At 49.5% G+C, this 20,435-nt stretch overlaps 1 protein-coding gene across 4 annotated transcripts in view; it reads left to right on the forward strand.

Annotated features, from left to right (window-relative positions):
* Window positions 1-4,398: 4,398 nt before the first annotated feature.
* Window positions 4,399-20,435, forward strand: part of CAMKK2 (calcium/calmodulin dependent protein kinase kinase 2) — a 56,555-nt gene continuing 40,518 nt past the window's right edge. For 2 of the 4 annotated variants that reach the window (XM_082641362.1, XM_082641363.1), the window contains exons 1-3: window positions 4,399-4,944; window positions 8,046-8,199; window positions 19,320-19,837. In XM_082641362.1, coding sequence (XP_082497488.1) covers window positions 19,385-19,837 — 453 coding nt within the window. In that variant the 5' untranslated portion in view covers window positions 4,399-4,944; window positions 8,046-8,199; window positions 19,320-19,384. The remainder of the gene's footprint in view (window positions 4,945-8,045; window positions 8,200-19,319; window positions 19,838-20,435) is intronic. The other 2 variants (XM_082641365.1, XM_082641364.1) reach the window with 2 other exon arrangements.

A 20,435-nucleotide genomic window follows, 5' to 3' on the forward strand; every position in this document is an offset into this window, starting at 1 on the left:
TATTTTTTTTTTTAAGAAGATGTTGTTGGTAGGAGTTTATTAATTAATTTATTTATTTTTGCTGTGTTGGGTCTTCGTTTCTGTGCGAGGGCTTTCTCTAGTTGTGGCAAGTGGGGGCCACTCTTCATCGCGGTGCGCAGGCCTCTCACTATTGTGGCCTCTCTTGTTGCGGGAGCACAGGCTCCAGACGCGCAGGCTCAGTAGTTGTGGCTCACGGGCCTAGTTGCTCCGCGGAATGTGGGATCCTCCCAGACCAGGGCTCGAACCCGTGTCCCCTGCATTAGCAGGCAGATTCTCAACCACTGCGCCACCAGGGAAGCCCAATTTTCATTAAATATTAACACATTTAATCTTCATAACAGTCCTAAGAGGTAGGCAATAGCAATAATCCCATTTAACAGAGAGAAACTGAGGCATAAGGAGGTTAAGTCACTCACAACCCAAGCTCACGCTGTTAGTAGGTTGCAGGGCTGGAAATCCAACCTTGCTGGTGCATTACCCTAGAGCTGTCTGCTCCCAGAGTTTTCAAAAGTACTTTACTGTTTGGGGGAACATTCTTTTCGTTTGTTGAATATATAATTGATGAAATCAGTTGTCATTTATCTAGTGCCCAGGATAGGCCAAACACTGTGCCAGGTACTTTCACACATATCAATACCATTTCTAATGCTTGTAAGCCAAATACCATTTTACAGTTGAGGAAACTTAGGCCCAGAGACGTGGCCTGACCCAGCCCCCTCAGCAGGGAGGACCAGTCAGGATTCAGTGCAGGTGTGACAGCTTCCTCAACCTACATTCTTTATCTCATCACCAGGCTGCCTTTGTGTTCACCTATGTATCTTGAACACTTCTACTTGTTTAGAGTGTTTTAAATTTTGTTGTTTTGGGGTGGCCACACTGATTTTTTTCTTCCTCATAATACAGCGAAGGCAAATGAAGAACTTCATCTGTGCTCCTGCTGACTTCTTTTATGCTGCTGTTTATGTTAGGGACTAACAAACATTAATCTCACTGCCTGTTGAGGAGAAACAAGAAAATTCTCAGGGTCTTCTTTCTTCCTTCCTTCCTTCCTTCCTTCCTTTCCTTCCCTCCCTCCCCCCTTTCTTTCTTTCCTTCCTTCCTCCCTCCCTCCCTCTCTCTTTCTTTTCTTTCTTTCTTCCTTTCTCTTTCTTTCTTTCTCTCTTTCTTTCTTCTTTCTTTCTTCTTTTCTCTCTTTCTCTTTTTTTATCCCAGCATTTTTCTACTGTCCTGTTGAGTGGGAAAGCATTCAACGAATAAGTTACATTGGTGTGACTAATCCTGCTGTCTCTATCCGGGTGTTCAAGATTTGGGAGGTGGAACATTCCAGTGGACAACGTGAGTAGAACACAGAACAGTTCAGAAAGGAAAAGACAAAGTCTTGGCAGGAGTTTATGATGCCGTGCTAGTGGGCGAGATAATTTGAAAGTCTTGCTTTTCACGCCCCCCCCACCCCCGTGCTATCCAACTTTTCTTAAAAAGAAGATTCAGATGCTTTGTTTACTTATTTTCTTGGCAATCTGTGTTGTCAAGAGAACAAGAGCTGTTAGCCTAGAATAGGTTTTTCTGGTGTTCTTGGAGGAGAAAAAGCAAAGCCAATTTTTATTTTCATGTCTCTAAGAAGAAAACGGTTCCCTTGAGTGGGACGACTCCTATCTTAAGAGGGGCTGAATGTCAGTGAAAGGCAATTGTGGTTTCTCTGCTTTGTTCCAATTCACTTTAATAAGAAAGGCACATAATTGATGGGGCTTTTAGCTCTGTGCTAAGTATATTAATAGTTAGCACCTTTGAGTGTTTAAGTGCCAGCCCTGAAGTATTATCTTTTTTTTTTTTTGAGGTAAAATTGTTATGTAACATTATATGTTTCGGGTGTACAGCATTATGATTTGATGTCTGTGTGCATCCCACGGTAATCGTCACCAAAAGTCTAGTCACCGTACGTCACCATATACTTGGTCCCCTTTACTCATTTCCTCCACTGCCAGTCCCCTTCCCCTCTAGTAACCACCAGTGTGTTCTCTGTGTCTATGAGTTTTGTTTTGCTTTTCTGTTTTTTAGTTATATACGAGTGAAATCATATAGTTTCTGTCTTTCACCCTCTGATTTATTTCACTTAACATAATAGCTTCATAATACCTTCCAACCACATTGTTGCAAATGCAAGATTTCATTCTTTTTATGGCCAACTAGTATTCCATTGTGTATAAGTACATCTTCTTTATCCATTTATCCATCAATGGACCCTACACACAATATTGTATTTAACCTCAAGCCGAGCCTGTGAGCTAGGTTTTTATCCCCATTTGACAGCTGATAAACCCAAAGTCACTCATCCAAGGCTTACAGACCTGGTAACTAGCGAAGCTGGGATTTCAGTTAGGTCTGACTCCAAAGTCACTGCTTTCTACCGCAGTGTTGAAGGTAAACAAATGTTTCAGTGTGGTATCTATCTGTATTCCAGGAATGAATAACTCTATTGGCAAGTCAATGCAGGAGTGAAAAGTAAAGACTAAAGAAGACACTGTGGCTGAGCATCAGATAAGTGGAAGAGTCCTTGCTGTAGGAGCTCAGAGAGGGGAGAGGTCAAGGAGGGCCTAGTCACAGCATTCTAGGAAATTCTTCCAGACAGAAGTGGGTCTTGGGCTTGAGTTTGGATTTGAATGGACACTTTTTTACCTTTCTCACATAACTGGCTTCTTTACATAGCTGTATGTATCAATATATCTAAGTGTTTGCCTGTGTTAGCTACAGTGTTCTAATAAAACAGGCAATTTAGTAACAATGTAAACATATAGAATTGCACATTTTAATAAGCAACAGGAAAAGATCAGTATCTATTTTGGTTTCTTTAAAGCAGGGGTTGCCAGACATTTGCCCAGGGGCTGAGTCTGGCATGCCACCTATTTTTATATGGCCCACTAGCTAACAATGGTTTATACATTTTTAAATGGTTGAAGAAAAATCAAAATAATAATATTTTGTGACATGTGAGAATTACATGAAATTCAACTTTCAGTGTCTGTAAATATTTATCGGAACACAGCCATGCCCATTCACTTATTTTTGTCCGTGGCTGCTAGAATGGCAGAGTTGAGTAGTTGCAACAGAGACAGTATGGCTTGCAAAGCCTAAAATTTTTACTATGTGGCCCTTTACAGAAAAAGCTAGCTGACCCCTGTCACAGAGTCAGACCTGTTCAAAATGCTCCCCATCAGCCCCAATAAATATATTTTTTGGAGAAAATAGAAAAATATAGAAAAATACAGAACTATGCATCTGCTAGTCAGAATTGACTGTTGTTAATTAACCTTGTGCCATTTGCTTCAAATCCATTTACCAGTAAAAGGCATAAAACTTTACAACATTCCTCATGCTCCCCATCTCTATTCTTCCTTCTCTTTGTGGCAGACTGTCATTTGCACTCATCCCCTTTGACTTTTAAAACGCTTGTATGTTAGCTTTGGTCTGTGAACAGTATAGACTGTATTCTGCAACTTACTCTTTTACTCAGTATTTTGTTTTGGGCTCTCCCCATGTCTGTACAAACAGATATGATGCATTCACTTAAACTATTGCATCATATCCCATCAAATGGCTATAACACGTTTCATTGATCCATTCCCCTGATGAACGTTGAAGACAGTTGTTCCCAGGTTTTTACTATTACCAACACATGCTTGCATGTTGAAAAACATCAGAAGGGGCGGTCATCTTAGCGCAACACTCTGAATTGCTTGTGAGCGCCCCTGCAGCATGAAAGGGACTTTGAACCTTTAATTAATTTGGCCCTTGACTCGGGACTGAGCTTTGCAACCACCCAAGGACTGCGGCGTCGGGCAGCCCTTGTGAGGTCTTCTTTCGCCCCTCCTCCGAGTGCTGTTACCTAGCTGGGACACTAAACACACTCTAAGGGCCCCAGCAAAGTAGGGCGGCAAAGGGGTAGAATGTTTGGGAAGAATATGATGTATGTCACAAAAAGCATCTAAGTAGTCTTCAGGAAAGCCAGAACTTCACTGGGTTTCCTGTAGTTTGGTACATCCGGGTGGAGGGGGGGGTGGGAAAGGAACACAGTTCCCAGCCTTTAGGGCGAGCCCCGAACAGCGGTCTATGGGGAGGCAGGTGCGGAAGGGGGTTTCCGCGAATGGGTGGTGACCCAAAATCCAGGCCGCATCCACCGCCGGGCGCCTGGTGCAGGGGCAGCAGCCGCGAGACGGGAGCTGAGCCTCGAGGTGGGGCCCCGGGTGACTCGCAGGCTTGGGAGGGGCAGCAGCCGGGAGCCGGGAGCCGGGCCTCGAGGCGGGGCTACGGGTGACTCGCAGGCTTGGGGAACTTCCCGCAGCTCAGACGCCGCCCTGCAGTCCCTGCATTTGACTAAACAAAGCGAGCGCAGCCGGTGCGTCCGGCCTGCCCGAGGGTGCCCCGGCCGCTGCGGGGAGAAACGGGGCAGGTGACGCCGCGGGCGGGGGCAAAGTTACAGCGCAGCCTCCCGCGCTCCTGCGCCCCGGCAAGGTCTCTGTCCTCCTCGCGGGTCGGCGACCTCTTCCGACCCCGCTCCCGTTCCGGCCTCACTTCCCTCCCCTCCGCCTCCTCCCCTTTCTTCTCCCTTCCCTCCGCCGAGCCGCTACTTTCGTCTCCGCCGCTCCCGCCTCCCTCCCCTCCCCGGCGCGGGGCCGAGCCCTCGGGGGCGCGCGGCGGGCGCGGGCGGCTCAGTGCCGGGGTTCCCAGCGGCAGCAGCCAATCTTTGCGCAGCCCGCGGCAGCGTCGCGCCCGAGTCCGGACCCCGCGGCTCCTCCCGCCCCCGCCCCCGCCCCCCGCGCGCCCGCCGGGGAGGAGCGCGCGGAGAGGAGCGCGCGGCCGCGCCGAGCCCAGCGGAGCCGAGCCGGGGGCGCAGAACGCGGGAGGCGGCGGCGGCGGCGTGGAGCCCAGGTGAGCTGGCGGGAGCTGGGCCGCGGGCGGGGGACGCAGCCGCTGCAGCCCCGGCGCCCTCGCCCTCTCAGGGTGCGGAACCACGGCCAGGATTTCAGACAAAGCCCTGAGGCCGGCTCCAGGTTCCCAACACCTAGGGGACCCCACGTGCGCCGCCCCACGCCCTGCCACGTGGGGACGCGGCCCCCGGCGCCCCTTCCCCCGCGTCCTCGGGGCACCGGGGACCTGGGGGTGGCCCCCTCGGCTGGGCCGCGCCCGGCCCGGGGTGGCAGGGGCGGTCCCGGAGTTTGGAACCATTGTCACCGGGGGCCGGGGCAGTCAAGGATCTTGGAGGCGGCCTAGGCCCACCCCCTCGCGTTTGACAGGTGGGGAAAGCTAGGGCGCGCAGGCGAGGAGAGGGCCAACGGACTTTGCGCACCCCCGCCCCCGCTCCCCTCTTGTCATGGGGGCACACCTGGGCCGTGGGGGGTTGGACACCTGGCGGCAGGACCCTAGACCAGCAGCTGTGGGACCGGGGTCCCTTAGCCTCGCCTCGGTCGGCCCTCTGCCCCCGCCCCCTTCTCTCAGCCGGAACCTCACAGGCTTGGTCCTTTTGACCTAAATCCACCTCGGGGCCGCTGCCTACTGTGAACGCGGAGAGCTGCCTTCACCGGCACCCTCCGCCTGACTCTTGGGCTCGCGGGGATGCTGGGCCCGGCCCCGCTCAGCGTTGGGTCTTGGTGCCTGGGGTGCCACCCGTTCCAGCCTTGAGCTTTTCCTGGCTTCCCCACCCCCTGCACTGACCAGTTTGGGAAGCGGGGTGTTTTCACAGCTCTGCCAGCGGCCCTGCCGCTCTCACTTGGCGCTGAAGAGGTTGCACCGAAGCCCCTCCTATCTCCCCGCGAAGGTTGGAGCAGAGGGATGGTACTTGGGGGCGGGGATCTCAGTGCCACCAGTAAGAGGGGCGCGCTGGCCTGGGGTGGGGCAACTTTTACCTTCCTCAGTCTGGAAGTCCCACAGTCCTAGAGATAGAAACTTCTTGTGCCTTAGAGCTTGCTGTCATTTACCACTCCCCCTCCCCTGGCTCTGCCCCCAGGAGAGAGAGTAAGAGAGCTCCGTCCGGAAAGACTCCCTTGTTCCTAGGGGGAGGCAGGGGCAGCAACAAGGGTAGGCCTTTGGGGGAGATAGCCCCCGCCCCACAAACCACCTCACAAAAACATACACTTTAAGAATAAATAGTGTGCATGCTATGCAAAATGCAGCTTCACGGTGGGTCCTGTAACTTCTTTCCAGATTGCTGATCCGAAACTCTTCCTGTATAGAAAGCAGCCATTTGTAGGGAAAGCACACAATGTGTTTTTGTACTAAAAAGTAATAGCCATCATTTGATGGGCCCCTAACTTGGATAATAATAACAATGTTCATAACTAACATTTATTGAGTTCTAACTGTGTGTTAGATATTGTGCTATGTGTTGCAGGCATTATCGCATTTACTGCCTACCAAAGTCCTGTGACACAGAGATTTTTATCTCCATCGGAGAAATGAGGAAATGGAGGCTAAAAACAATCCTGCCGTATTGCTAGGAGTTAGCCCATTTTATAGAAAGACTCAGAGAGGTTAAGTTACTTGTCCAGGGTCACACAGCCAACCCAGGCATGTCAGGTCTTAAAGCCTTTGCACTTTACCACCTGTTTTAGAGCAGAGGCCTTTGCAAGGCTGCCCTCAGGTTCTTGGGGAGCCCACAAATGTTTGCTAAGACAACCTAAGGAGCCATGGTGGTGCGGCTGATGGACTTGGGCTTGTGTTTGTTTCCAGGTTGTTAGTGGGCTGGTAGACAAGTATATTCACTAATAACTATGTAGTAGTTCTCATCAGGGGTGGTTCCACCTTCCTGGTGAGCGTTTGGAGAAGTGTGGGGTGAATTTCGGTTGTCAGAATGATGCTGAGCACGCCTGACTTTTGGTAGGCAGGAGCCGGGGATGCCACATATCCTGCAAGCAGGCCAGATTCACAGCAGGTGTGAAGAATTGCCCTGCCCTAAATGCCAGCAGTGCTCCTGTTGAGAAATACCAGGAGGAATAAGTGCTGTGGGAGTGAGGAAGCAAAGGGCAGTGAGAGTTCTGGAGAAATCCCTTCTGGCAGGTGTGAATCCAGGAGGCTTCCTGAAGGAGGTATCGTTTGTACTGAATTTTGAAGGGTGGGCTGAAAAGTGGAGATTGGATGGGAGTAGGAGGGGAAGGGACTAGGACGGGATGACCTAGCAGAGGGAACTTTCTGGAGTGACCCGGAATGCCCTCCTTGAGAACTGCATCCAAGATGGGCTGGTGGGTGGGAAAGCACCTCTCTCAGGAGGAAGGGATGGGCGGGAGGGCCAGGCCAAGCCTGTTTTCAAGGCTTTTGGGCTCAGATTTTAACGTGGGCCTCAGAATCACCCTTACCCCATCATGAACCCATTTTATGGAAGGGCTTGGAGAAGCTAAATAGCTCGTTCAGGATCACTTGTGACCTCCACAACGTGCCTTCTTCTGGTGGTTGTGGGAAGCATATGGTTCCCATTTCCTTTCCTGATCCCGGGGATTTTGGGCAAATGCTATTTCAGATTTTCCTTCTGGCCAGAGGGCCTTGTTTTGCTATTTTTCGCAGGTGTTTTGCTTTCCCAGTAGCTCCTCCTCTTTGGACTGGGTTAGAGAGCCCAGATGTGGGGTTCACTGGCTCCATGGTGCTGCAGTGGCCTTCAGCCTCACTTCTGTGCCTTCTTTCCTGGAAGATTGAGGACATTGCATTTTCCTTTTGGAATTGACTTTTCTTCTTTCAGGCTGTGCTTGTTACAACTTTACTGACCTGTTAGCAATATGTGACCTTTGTGTCTGGCTTTCATTGAGCGTAATTTCAAGGTTCACCCATGTTGTAGAATATATCAGTGCTTCCTTTCTATGACCGAATAATATTCCCATGTATGGGTATACCACACTTTGCTTATCCATTCATCTTTTGATGGACATTTGGGTTGTTTCTGCCATAAGAGCTTCTTAAGGCCACTTTGACCATTCCTTTGTCTCCACAGCCCCCAACTAATAAACCTCCTGGCACAAAACACTGTGTTGTCACTGAATTTGCAGGGAGAGGGTGATGGAAGGAAGGTTCTCCAACATCAGTTGGAGACGAGCTTCCTGGAACAAGGTTTTCGAGACTCCCTTAGCGCCGCTCCCACCTGCTCCTCCACGAGAATCCTAGCTTCCGTCTTAGCCCATCGCCTCCCAGATCACCTCACAGGTATTACAAGTGTGATTTTCAGGGAGAGCCTGGATTTCATTCAGTTTCATTCTTTTTGGTCATGATTTGTTAAATGTAGGTCCCATGTGATTTTATTGGTATATGTTTTGTGAGACCTTTTTCCAGGTAAGTAAATGCATAAAGTAGAGAAGGCCTCACCAGACAGTTGGTGCTTGAACCCTGTGGCCAGGCATGGAGTCAAAACTCAGTCTCCTGATAGCTTTGCCAGTAATGCCCACCAAGGACGTGGAAATGGAGCAGCATGAAAACTGAAGTAGGAGGAAGTCTAGAAAATTCCAGCCCTTCAACCCCTCCCATTTGACGGCTGGGAAAAGTGGAGGGCAGAGAGGAAGGGAGAACATGGTCTTTTTAGAGAGAGCGTCGCCTATGAGCCATGTTGTGTGCTGGGCACTGTTATAGAAGATTGACTCTACAGCTGCCCTTTAGGTAGGTTGCTGCAGCTTCATTTTACAGCTGAGAAAATCAAGGCCCAAGTCCGCTGAGATCTGTATAGTTTCCTGACTTACCTTCTAATCCTGAGCTCTCATGTCTCCCTCGGCCTCCTTATGATGCCAAATGAAGCCCATTTTCTCATGGGGTGGAATCTGCATTCTCCAGGAGGTTATGGTGTGGAAATAATTTCCAAATGCTCGTGCTCTCAGGAAGATAAGATTTTGAATGATTATTTTTTCTTTCTTCCCTGATTGGACCCCTTCCCTGATAAAACCAAAAAGAGGGGCATATTTAAAAGGAGGTGAGCGCTGTTAGACTTCATAGGGAAGACTTCTGGCTCTGGCATTCCCTGCTGGGGCATGCTAGTGACCAAAATGGTGAAGGAATTATTTTAGCTGCCAGTGTTTTCAGTTTTAGTCATGTGCGTAGTGTTGCTGCTGAATTTTCCCCCTCAGTTATGAACCATTTTAAGGATAGAGAAAAAAACCAAAGTTTTGTTTTGTTTTGTTTTGTGGTACGCGGGCCTCTCACTGTTGTGGCCTCTCCCGTTGCGGAGCACAGGCTCCAGACGCGCAGGCTCAGAGGCCATGGCTCACGGGCCCAGCCGCTCTGCGGCATGTGGGATCCTCCTGGGCCGGGGCACGAACCCGTGTCCCCTGCATCGGCAGGCGGACTCCAAACCATTGCGCCACCAGGGAAGCCCCTTGTTTTGTTTTTGACTGGCTTGTGGTTTTGGACAGCTGGAAGGAGAACCAGGAGGTGATGGAAACGGGAAAGAGCAGGCCGCTGGCTCTGGAACCCTGATGATCTTTCACTGAACCCACACTTTTGGGAGGGGCTGGTGACAAGCCCTGCCCTGGGAACCGAGGAACACTGGGACTTGGTCCTTTTCCCTTAGGAGCTCCCGGGTGAGGGGTCTGGAACTGTTGGGGATCACTTTGGAAAAGATGAACAATTCTAGCATTTTTCCCTTTTGAAAAGGAGAGAAAGAAAATTGGAAGAGTCTGTTGTGCCCTTACCCTCACCCCATCCAGAAAGCTGCTGAGCAACTATTTTTATGTTGTCCCTTTTTATCCCGTTGGCTTCTGTAAATAGTTGAGAGATGGCGGTTGCAGAGATAAAAATGCTAATTCCAACCTGGAGAGGAGCGACTGATGGTCCCCCAAGGAAATGGGGGGAGAGGCCAAGGTCTTGCCCCTCTGCTTGGGCATGAGGTAGGAAGTGCGTGGGAGTGGGTGGGGAAGGGACATTGTGGGAGGTGGCTGAGATAAGCCTCTGCTGGAGAAGTTTAAATGGGGAACCAGTGGTTTGGGTGGTGGGCAGGGTGTGGAGGAAAGGACACCTCCCTTATAGGTTTCTAAAGCTACTTTGGGATTTTGCCGTTAAGGCCTCTGGCAGAAAGAGATTTTATTTAGATTCTTCCCAGACAGTTCTCCTGCCCTCTGGGTACAGGTGTCGGGGACAGGGTTGGACCCTGAGAGCCAGCTCCCAGCCCCTCTTTGGCCCTGCCTGGGGTTGCTTTGTGCTGGAGGCCGGGGAGGGAGCAGCTAGATTTAGCATCACCTCCAAACAGCAGGGAAGACGGAGGAGAAGGGCTGTGAGTGGGCGAGGCCCGGATGCCTGTGGATTCCCAACCAGCCCCCTCCCGCTCTGATTTGTCAAGCTACAGAATGTTGGAGTCAAAGTCTTTTTCTTTTCATTAAAAATTGAAATTTCAGTTGTTTCCCAGCCTCTTCCTTAGGTTCAGTGAAAGACTGGGAAGGATTCAGTAGGAGAAGAGGAAGGAAGTATCATGGTCCCCACCTCCCTTTTCTAAATACCCCCAACATCCACACCCACACTCACCCATTCACACTTACTGGCTCTTCAAGTCAGGGGCCTCCTGTGCACACCTGGCTTTAGGTACCGGGTGTGTGATGGGGGCCGCTTCTTCGTGATACTTCATTATTGACCCAACAGTAGCTGCCTAGGAACTCTTAAGGCAGTAGAGCTTCTTGCTCCGCCAGCATCCAGGGCTGACGGGGACACTGCAGGGGTCAGAGGTCATGCCCTGGCCTAGCCTAGAACCTGGTGGGCTGCCTGGGAGAGGTCATCTCACCTCCCTGGGTCTCAGCCACTCCTTCTGGAGCCCTAGTGCATTGATTATGAAAGCTGTGAGAGTGCGTGCAAAATTCTTGTGACACAAATAAGCAAGGATGCGAAATTATATGCACACTTTGCTTTTAATTTTGTAGAAAGTGATGCCTATGGATACAAATTAGAAGGGAAGATGAAAAGAGTTAAGTTGGCAGGTTGTGATTAGAAACAAAAATTTTATTTTAATATAAATTAAAGCCAATTGAGGGGCTTGACCTTGATAGCCGTTGAAGTGCTTTCTTGGCAACAGCTTCTGTTTAGGGAGCATTTGCTGTGTGCAGGGGCCTGTGTGGTAGGTGAGGTAGGTATTGTTATCCTCAAGGTCACCAGCTAAGGAGAAGGGCTGTACCCCTGATCACGATGTGCCCCCCTTTCTAGGAGCCTTTGATTTCACACCTGTGCCCTCCCAAACTGCTATGTGATTTGGGGCAAGTCACTCAGACTCTCTGTGCCTCAGTTTCCTCATTGGTGAGATCACGATAATAGTAACTAACTCATAAGTTTATTGTGATGGTTACATGAGGTGATATGTGCAAGATGCTTAGAACAGCGCCTGGCACTTGGCCAGCAATAAAGAAGCGTAGTCATCGCTGTTACTGTATCTACAACTACTGTGGCTGCCACCGTAGTGATGTGATTCTTGTGTGAAAAGTACCAGTCAGCTTCTTCCCTTCATTTCATCCTATTCTTCAGCCCTTTCCTTCCCTGTTTTTGATTTGTTTTCCTTTAAAATTAAAAAAAAAGAAAGAAATTAAAAAGGAGTTTGGAAGTTCTTGTTTCTGCCAGACCATCAAGGCGAAGGCTGTCAGGGGAGTTGCAGCTGCCTGCCAGTTTGGCCTGGTTGGGAGCCTTAAGGTGTAGGGAACTTATCATCTGGCAGGGAGCTTAGTGGAAAAGCTTTTCTGTCCATCAGCTCTGTGTCATCTGTCCGTTAGGACCTTTGATTGTAAATGACAGAAAACCAACTGCAAACTAACTTAAGCAAAAATGGGAGTTTATTGGTAAAAACTCCTGGGGTAGGTGGGCTTCAGGCATGGCTGGATCCAGGTGCCAATGCAATGTCTCCAGTTTTAGTTCTTTTCTATCTGTTGACTCTCTTCTCTCTCTGTCAACTTCATTCTAAGGCAGGGTTCTCCCAAGCCCCTGGTAACTCCAGAAGTACATCTTCATTGCTCTATGTTCCACAGAAAGAGACATTCTTAATACTTCTGCAGAATCCTAGAATAAAACTTAGTAGACTGACTTGGGTCACACATTTACTCTTTTTTTTTTAAATAAATGTATTTATTTTATTTTTGGCTGCGTTGGGTCTTTGTTGCTGCATGCGGGCTTTTCTGTGGTTGTGGCGAGGGAGGGTTACTCTTTGTTGCCATGCGCAAGCTTCTCGTTGCGGTGGCTTCTCTTGTTGCAGAGCACCGGCCCTCGGCGTGTGGGCTTCAGTAATTGTGGCACACGGGCTCAGTAGTTGTGGCTCGCGGGCTCTAGAGTGTAGACTCAGTAGTTGTGGTGCACAGGCTTAGTTGCTCCGCGGCATGTAGGATCTTCCCAGGCCAGGGCTCGAACCCGTGTCCCCTGCACTGGCAGGCAGATTCTTAACCACTGCGCCACCAGGGAAGCCCCACACATCTACTCTTGAAACAATCACTTGACCAGAGCAATCAATGCTCAGTTAACCAGACTTGAGTCGTAGTGGAACCCCTGAAGCTGATGGCACGGACAGCTCCGTGGAGTCACCTTTCACACAGAAGGATGGGTTCCGGACATAAATCAGGCTGCTGTTATCAGACGAAAGGAACATAGACTCTAGGCCAGCTAAAGAAAGCGTCTGACCTTGTGAGTGGCCTTGGGATGAATGAAATAAACAATGACCTCTAGCCAATATCTATTGAGTGCCGGCAGTGTTCTAGAAAGTTCTAGGTCCTGGAGTCCAGCAGCAAACAAAAAGGCAAAGGCATGGCTCTCACAAGTTAAGTCAAATCGATGTCTCTGTGCCCATGCACGTCTTTCCCGAATGCTGTAAGACACTGAGCCTTCACACTCTCCCCTCTCACACAGGTTGGAGCCAGAGGAATGGGCTAGATATTTCCCTTTGTTAGAGATTTTGGCTCAGCCTGGACTTCATTCCGGATACAACATGTGGACATTGCAAGGCTGTACCTGTAATTTTTAGCCCCTTTCTGAAAAACTCAGACCAATTTTAGCTCTACCTGGAACCACTGCATAACTTTGGACAAATTAGTAAACCTTTCTGAGCCTTCATTTTCTTATTGGTGCAATGAAATTGTTGGGACAGGTGACCACATATTATAGCACTAATATCCAGTGCATCTCAAAGTAGGGCCTGTAGGGGTGAGATAGGTCATGAGAGGTAGAAAAGGGAAGGACACGTAATAGGGCACTCAGCCTGTCCTTGGAGCTGGGGAGATGAGGGGAAGCAGTGAGGACTGTGGCATGCCGGCGAGCATATCTCCTGTCCAAAGCTTCAGGGAGTTGTTGCCAGGAGTGAATACAGGTCCAGTGCTATCAGTGTCCAGTTCTTCAAGAGACTCTAGAAATTTTGATTTTTATCTGAACTCTTCCGGGCTCTAAAATGTTGGCATCTCATTCAAATAGTTTTAAATACAGTGTAGGCCAAGCAAAATACATCGGTGGCCAGATGTCACACGATAGGGACTGTTTGCTCCAGGGACTGTGATGGGATGGGGTCTGGGCCCACTAAAGCCAGAACTATCAGAGTTCCCTGGTTGTCCAGTGGTTAGGACTTGGTGCTTTCACTGCCGAGGGCCTGAGTTAGTTCCCTGGTTAGGGAACTAAGATCCTGCAAGCCTTGTGGTGTGGCATAGACAGATAGATAGACAGATAGATAAAATAAAGCAAGCACTATCCCTCGTGCCCTCTGCCAAGGAAGGGCCCTTGTCTCTGGGGAGACAATCAGTTTCAGTGCCTCTAAACTAAAGAATATGCAAGGCAAGACAGTTGTAAGAGTCTGTGTCACTGAATCTGATACGACTGCTTGTTTGGGCCAAGGCCCCAAATCTGGAATATTCCAGCTGGTGTCAAGCCTCAGTGCTGCATCGGCTGTACAACTGAGCCTCCCAGGTCTCCCACTTAAGTATTGGGAAACACCCTCTGAATCCGTGGCCCCTGGGGCGGCAGGCTTCTGTGGTTGTTTGCTGGGATTGCCTTGACAAAGTACCGCTAACTGGGCAGCTTAAACCACAGAAATGTATTATCTCACAGTTCTGGAGGCCAGAAGTCCGAGACCAAGGTGTTGGTAGGGTTGGTTCCTTCCAAGGGTCATGAAGGAGAATCTGGTCCATGTCTGTCTCCTGGCGTCTGATGGCTGCTGGCAATCTGGCGTTCCTTGGCTTGGACCCCAACCTCTGCCTTCACGTTCTCATGGTGTTCTCCCTGTGTGCGGGTCTGTCCAGATTTCCGCCTTTTTATAAGGACACCAGTCATATTGCATTAGGACTCCAGCATATCTTTTTTGGGGGTCACAATTCCACAACCCATAACAGGTGCCGAGTGGGGTCCCTATGGCTTTGCCTGGGACCCCCCTCCTGCTCTCATCAGCTTCCTGCAAAGCTCCTGTGCTCTGGCCCCTCCAGCATGCCCACCCACCCTCACCCGCTTCCCAGCCTCGTTCAATCCCAGGAGTCTTCTTTCTGTTCTCTCCGCTCTCCTACCTCTTTCCTGCTGCGAGGCCTTCTCAGAATGTGTTTCCTCCTTCTGGAGCAAGTTCCCGCCCCCTTAGCACCTACTCACCCTGTAGGTCTCAGCCTAAATATAATTTCCCCAAGTGAGGCCTTCCTTGACTCACCCCCTCCCATTCAGATCTCCCCTGGGTCCCTGCGTTGTTCTTTTTTATCTCATCCTGGTTTTCTCCTCCCGTTTGTGCTTATAGAGTCACTTGTGCCCCTCCTTTTCAGAAATCACATCAGTTTTGTTTATCTGGCACATAGTAGGTCCCCAGTAATTACTCGTGGAAGGAACAAATGGGTGAGTGAGTTTCCTTTAGGACCTCCCCGGGCCTCAGTTTCCCCAGGTGAGAGAAGATGTGGCTGGCCAAGCCTGTTATCCCAGGGAGGACATTGTCCCTGGCCCTGGCAGGATCCTCACAGCTATTTTGGGCCTCTTTGTTGTCCCGTGTTGCCCGGTACCTCAGGGGACCATGCAAAGGGTGTATCATGGGTCAGGGCATGTCACGGGCCCACTCACTGGCTACTTGCTGTGCTGCAGCTCCCGTGGTGGTGGCTCGGCATTTGGTAAGCAGGCACAGGTTGGAAAATGCCCCCAGGATACGGGAATGTGTTTCCTGGAGCCCGCTCTGGCACTTGGCTTCCTGGCAGAGGAATGAGCGCTCCCTTCATTCTGGCCTGGAGCCGGGTTTTTCTGCTCCAGGAAGGGTCTGGTCCTCCACGGAGCTGCCTGTGAGAGGGGAGGGAGGGGAGCTCGGGGCTGCCAGCCAAGGGCGGTGGGGAGGCTTCAGGGCCTGGGGAAGGACCCATGGATTGGGGCAGGAGGCTCGGGAGGGAGCTTTTGGAATTTCGTCAAACCTCGGTCCCCCCAAAACTGAATGCTTAGCTGTCCCTCCCTCGCAGAGGGCCTGTGAGGATTAAATGACCCAGGCAGAGCTGTTTCAATGTTTGGTGAAGAAATGCTCAGTTGGGTGGTAGCTGTTATAATGCAGACCATTGTCTTTTTGTATGATTTTTCTTCTCCTGGGAGTGTTGGTAGCTTTCAACAGATCCTTAAAAGGTGTGTGACCTCATAGGATCTGTGCCCTCAAAAACGGTCAGATTCTGGCTTGGAGTCTGTGGGGTCAGTGGTGCTGAATGGCCAAGTCTGCCAAGCCTGCTGCAGACCAGTGAGGGGCCTCCAGGTGGCCTCGAGGCACTGAGGTCTGTGTCCCTTGAGGCTCTTTCCTGAGACCTGAACACACCTATCCCTCCAGCACAGGGGCCCGCACCTCCGCCTCAGAGCCAGCCAGTGCATTTTTTCTCTCCTTTCTCCTCCAGGCCTCAAGGGCCAAGGCACGGAGCCAGATGTCAACTCGTCAAGGAGACTGATTAAATGCAGCTTTGCCGGGGGTGGATGGCTTGGTGTCCTTGGCCTGGAGTGGCAATCGATAAGCAATTGTTTTTCTGCTGGCAAGAAGAAAAATTCTCCATTAACTGTCTCAGGTGCTGCCAGACTAGTTTTCTTTTCAGGAACTCTGCAGCCATGTCAGAGGTGGCTCTGGGAGGGAGGACGGGCCAGTGGAGGGGAGGCAGGCCCACGCTGCCAGGGCTACAGAGCACACACAGGAGGAGGATCATTCTGGAGCATAGCCTGGCAGGTAGTAGGCATTCAGGAAGTATTTGTTGAAAGAAGAGCTTTTTGAGCACTTAACCATGCACCAGACATGAATACTGAGTTCTTAGTTCAGTTAGTCCTCATGACTCTCGGGTGAGTGCCCATTTTATAGAAGAGAAAACTGAGGCTGTGGCCCCAGGCAGTCGAACTTCAGGGACCCTGCTTTTCCTCTCCTGGGAAATAAGGATTATAAAAAGGATATGTAAAGGAACAGCAGCTGAGACCATGGAGAACATTGAACTTGGGTTGTATTCTTTCACGGATGAGGAAGCCAAGACAGGGACACATTTAATGATTTCTTTCTCAGATACAGTCAGAGTGGGATAAAGGGTTAGGAGATAGAGCCAACTGCTCCCTCCCTCTGCCTGGTGCCCCAGAGGTAGCACTCGGGCCTGATCATCCTAACTCCTATTGTGGTTACAGTTACTTTCTTTTAAAAATTCATTTCTGAATAGTTACTCTTTGCACACTTACTTTTACAAAAGTAAAAGTAAATCAGTGAAAGTTAGGTCCCTCCCACCCTGCCCCCCCCCCCACTTCTGCAAACCGGTTATCTTCTCTTGAGGCCACTCTTATCATTTTCTTGTGTATCTTTCCAGAAATATGCTCTGCATACGATTATGTATGCGCGTATGGCCCTTTCCCCCCTATGCCAACATCAGCATCCGAATGCCTTGGTTTTTTCCATGTAACAGTGTGTCTTGGAGCTAATTCACATTAGGATGTACAGAGTCACCTCTTTTAAAATAAATGCATGATTTTCTCCTGGGCTACATGTACCTCATTTTATTTACTCAGTCCCCTGTGGATAGTCATTTCAAACCACACTACCAAAATAATTTTGTACGTATATCATTTTTTTTTTATCTGTGAGATTGTCTTTAAGGTAAATTACTCCCAGGTGCAGAATTGTTAAGTCAAAGGTATGTGCATTTGGAATTTTGTTAGATATTGGTGAATTTCCCTTCATAAAGGTGATACTAATTCATACTGCCCATAGCCTCATCAAAATAGTGCCGTTATTATATTTTTTGTCTTTGCCAATCCAATAGTTGGAAAAAAGATATTTCATTGTAGCTTTATTATTATGATTATTATTTTAATTTTGGTAAAATATATATAACATAAAATTTACCATTTTAACCGCTTTTAGATGTACAATTCAATGGCACTGTTTACATTCAGAATGTTGTGCAGCCATCACCACTATCCATTTCCAGAACTTTTTCGTCACCCCAAATAGAAACTCTTAAGCAATGACTCCCTGCTCCCCTCTCCCCCGGTCTCTGGTAACCTCTATTCCAAAATTTCTGTCTCTATGAATTTGCCTATTCTATAAGTGAAGTCATACGGTATTTGTCCTTTAATATTTGGCGTGTTTCACTTAGCATGTTTTCAAGGCTCATCCATGTTGTAGCATGTGTCAGAACTTTATTCCTTTTTATAGCTGAATAGTGTTCTGTTGTATAAATAGACCACATTCTGTTTATCTATTCTTCCATTGATGGAAACTTGGGACATTTCTACCTTTTGGCTATTGTGAATAATGCTGCTGTGAACATGGGTGTATAAGTATCTGTTTGAATCCCTGCTTTCAATTCTTTTGGGGATATATATACCTAGAAGAGAAATTGCTGAGTCAAATGATAATTCTACATTTAACTTTTTGAGGATCCACCAAACCATTTCGTTGTAGTTTGAAGTTGCACTTCTCTTACTATAACTGAGACTGAGCATCTTGTCACATGACTGAGTACTTTGTTATTCCTTTACACTGTACTCTGTGTTCAAAAATTGTGCCATGTCTGGGCTGGCATGCTGTTGTTAGTTCCTTAGTGCCTTTCCCATTGATCTTTCCCTGCTCCACAAGGGACCCCATCTGCCCACGTCATGGTCCAGATTGCATACATAGAAGCTATTCCATAAATACTTATTGCAGGACTGTCCCAAGCAGGCGGGTAGCATTTCTCTGCCCCTCAACCAAGCCCTCCAGGAAGCACTGGCTTTCTGTTCCCATCTTTACTTCCTCTGTATCCCCCCACTGCCACCCAGTGTCTTAAAGAGATATCATTTTATTCATTCATAAAATCTCTCTACCCAGCCCTCACTGTTTTCCTGGCACCTTTGTGACGTGAGTGATCAGCACAGAGCTGCCACTGTCTGCATCTGTGGATATACTCCCTGAATTCCAGTGGTACCTGTGACATTTGTCCAGCAGAATTTGTCAAACATACAAACCGAAGGTTAATATTCTGTCCCAGAGACAGAAGGAATTGACAGTCTAAGGGAGTGTGTCAATCTTTTTTTGTTTTAATTCACATAACATAAAATTAACTATTTAAAAATGAGGGTATAATGGCAAACCAACAAGCTAGGGTGCTTGTGAAATTATCCTGAGGTGTGGAAGATATTTTATAAACTGTAAAGAGCTGTCTGAATCATTGCTATTGTGAAGGGATGCAGCCTAGAGGTCACCATGTGGAAGTGTTTCATTTGGCCTGCCCAGCTTTTTAAAATATTTAAAATAATTGCTAATTAAAAAAAAAATCAAGAGATCTCACTTAACATCCTGGCTTTAGGGCTTCTCTTGAAAAAAAAAAAAAAGTGGGGGGGGTTGGGGAGATAACCAGACAATTCTATGCCCCAATCCCTGTTTAACAACAATTGGCTTGAGCTGGAAGTAGCTGCCACCTTTGTAGGAGGCATGGGTGCTCTATTTTGGGGTTTTCTCATACTTGGTTTCTACAGGAATTGAATTTGGGATTCTTGTTTATGTGAGGAGGGGCTTTTAAGATGAGGAAATGTGAAACAACAGGGTCCTACTGTATAGCACAGGGAACTATATTCAATATCCTGTGATAAATCATAATGGAAAAGAATATAAAACAGAATGTATGCATATGTATAACTGAATCACTTTGCTATACAGCAGAAACTAACGCAGCGTTGTAAATCAACTATACATCAATTAAAAAAATAGGATACAGTGAGGAAATGTGGAGTAAGCTCTTCTATATAGACGCAAAAGATTTCAGATCACACTGTGTTTTGCGAGATATTTTTTTCAAGGACGGCGACTCAAAGCAGGAACGAGGCACCAGTCTGGCCCAGCAGGAGAGACCCCCTTCCCTGCCGCACAGGATGGGGGCAGGTGACCCTTCCTCTCTCTGCAGGTGGCGCCGCTGCCGGATGGGAGTGCCCGGGCACGTGTGTGTCGCATGAGGTCGGCACATGCACCATGTCATCATGCGTCTCTAGCCAGCCCAGTAGCGACCGGGCCGCCCCCCAGGATGAGCTGGGGGGCGGGAGCGGCAGCAGCAGCAGCAGCGAAGGCCAGAAGCCCTGTGAAGCCCTGCGGGGCCTCTCGTCCCTGAGCATCCATCTGGGCATGGAGTCCTTCATCGTGGTCACTGAGTGCGAGCCGGCCTGCGCTGTGGACGTCGGCCTGGCCCGGGACCGGCCCCTGGAGGCCCCTGGCGGAGAGGTCCCCCTCAACGTCTCCGGGTCCCAGGCCCGGCCCCACCTCTCCAGTCGCAAGCTCTCTCTGCAGGAGCGGTCCCTGCTGGATGCGAATGGGCGCTGCGTCTACCCGGCCCTGACCCTCTCGCCCCTGGGCTCTCCGCAGTCCTCGCCGCGGCTGCCCCGGAGGCCCACGGTGGAGTCGCACCACGTCTCCATCACCGGGATGCAGGTATGTGAGCAGCGGCCCCTGGTGCCCTGCCCCGCGCCCGGAATGTCTCCGCGTTAGGTTGGGCTCCCCCAGAAGGATTCCAGCGCAGCCAGTTGATTGGGGAGGTGACCCCAGGAAACCCAGGGAGACGTCAATAAAGGGTGCATGTTGGAGCCAGTTACCCCTGTGGGCAACCGGGCCTCCATCTCTGGGCAGCCCTGGGAGACAGTGTAGGACATGAGCCCCAGAGTTATTCCACCTGAGGGCCAGTTATTCCACCTGGTGTAACAGGGCTGGGCCTGTTACAACAACTGCTGGCAGTCCCTGAGTGTGGGCAGAGCATCTCTGGGACAGACAGAGCCTCTCACAAAGAGATGCACGTGCTGGCAGTTGGAAGTTGTGCTGGGGACTCTGAAATGGGGATGGTGGGTCAGTGAGAGGCCTCACACCCTGACAAACAGCACGGCCCCAGTTCCTGACTGTTTGCCTTCCCAGGCACTGCCCTCAGCACTGTACCTGCACTTCTCACTTGATCTTTACCATAAGCTTCTGGAAGGTGGGTTGGAACTCAGATCCCCAGCAGGGTTCACAGGGCCTGGTCCGCCCCCGCCCCACCTCC

The sequence above is a fragment of the Mesoplodon mirus genome (assembly GCF_964341445.2).
Source record: "Mesoplodon mirus genome assembly, chromosome: 13".
NCBI lineage: Eukaryota > Metazoa > Chordata > Mammalia > Artiodactyla > Ziphiidae > Mesoplodon > Mesoplodon mirus.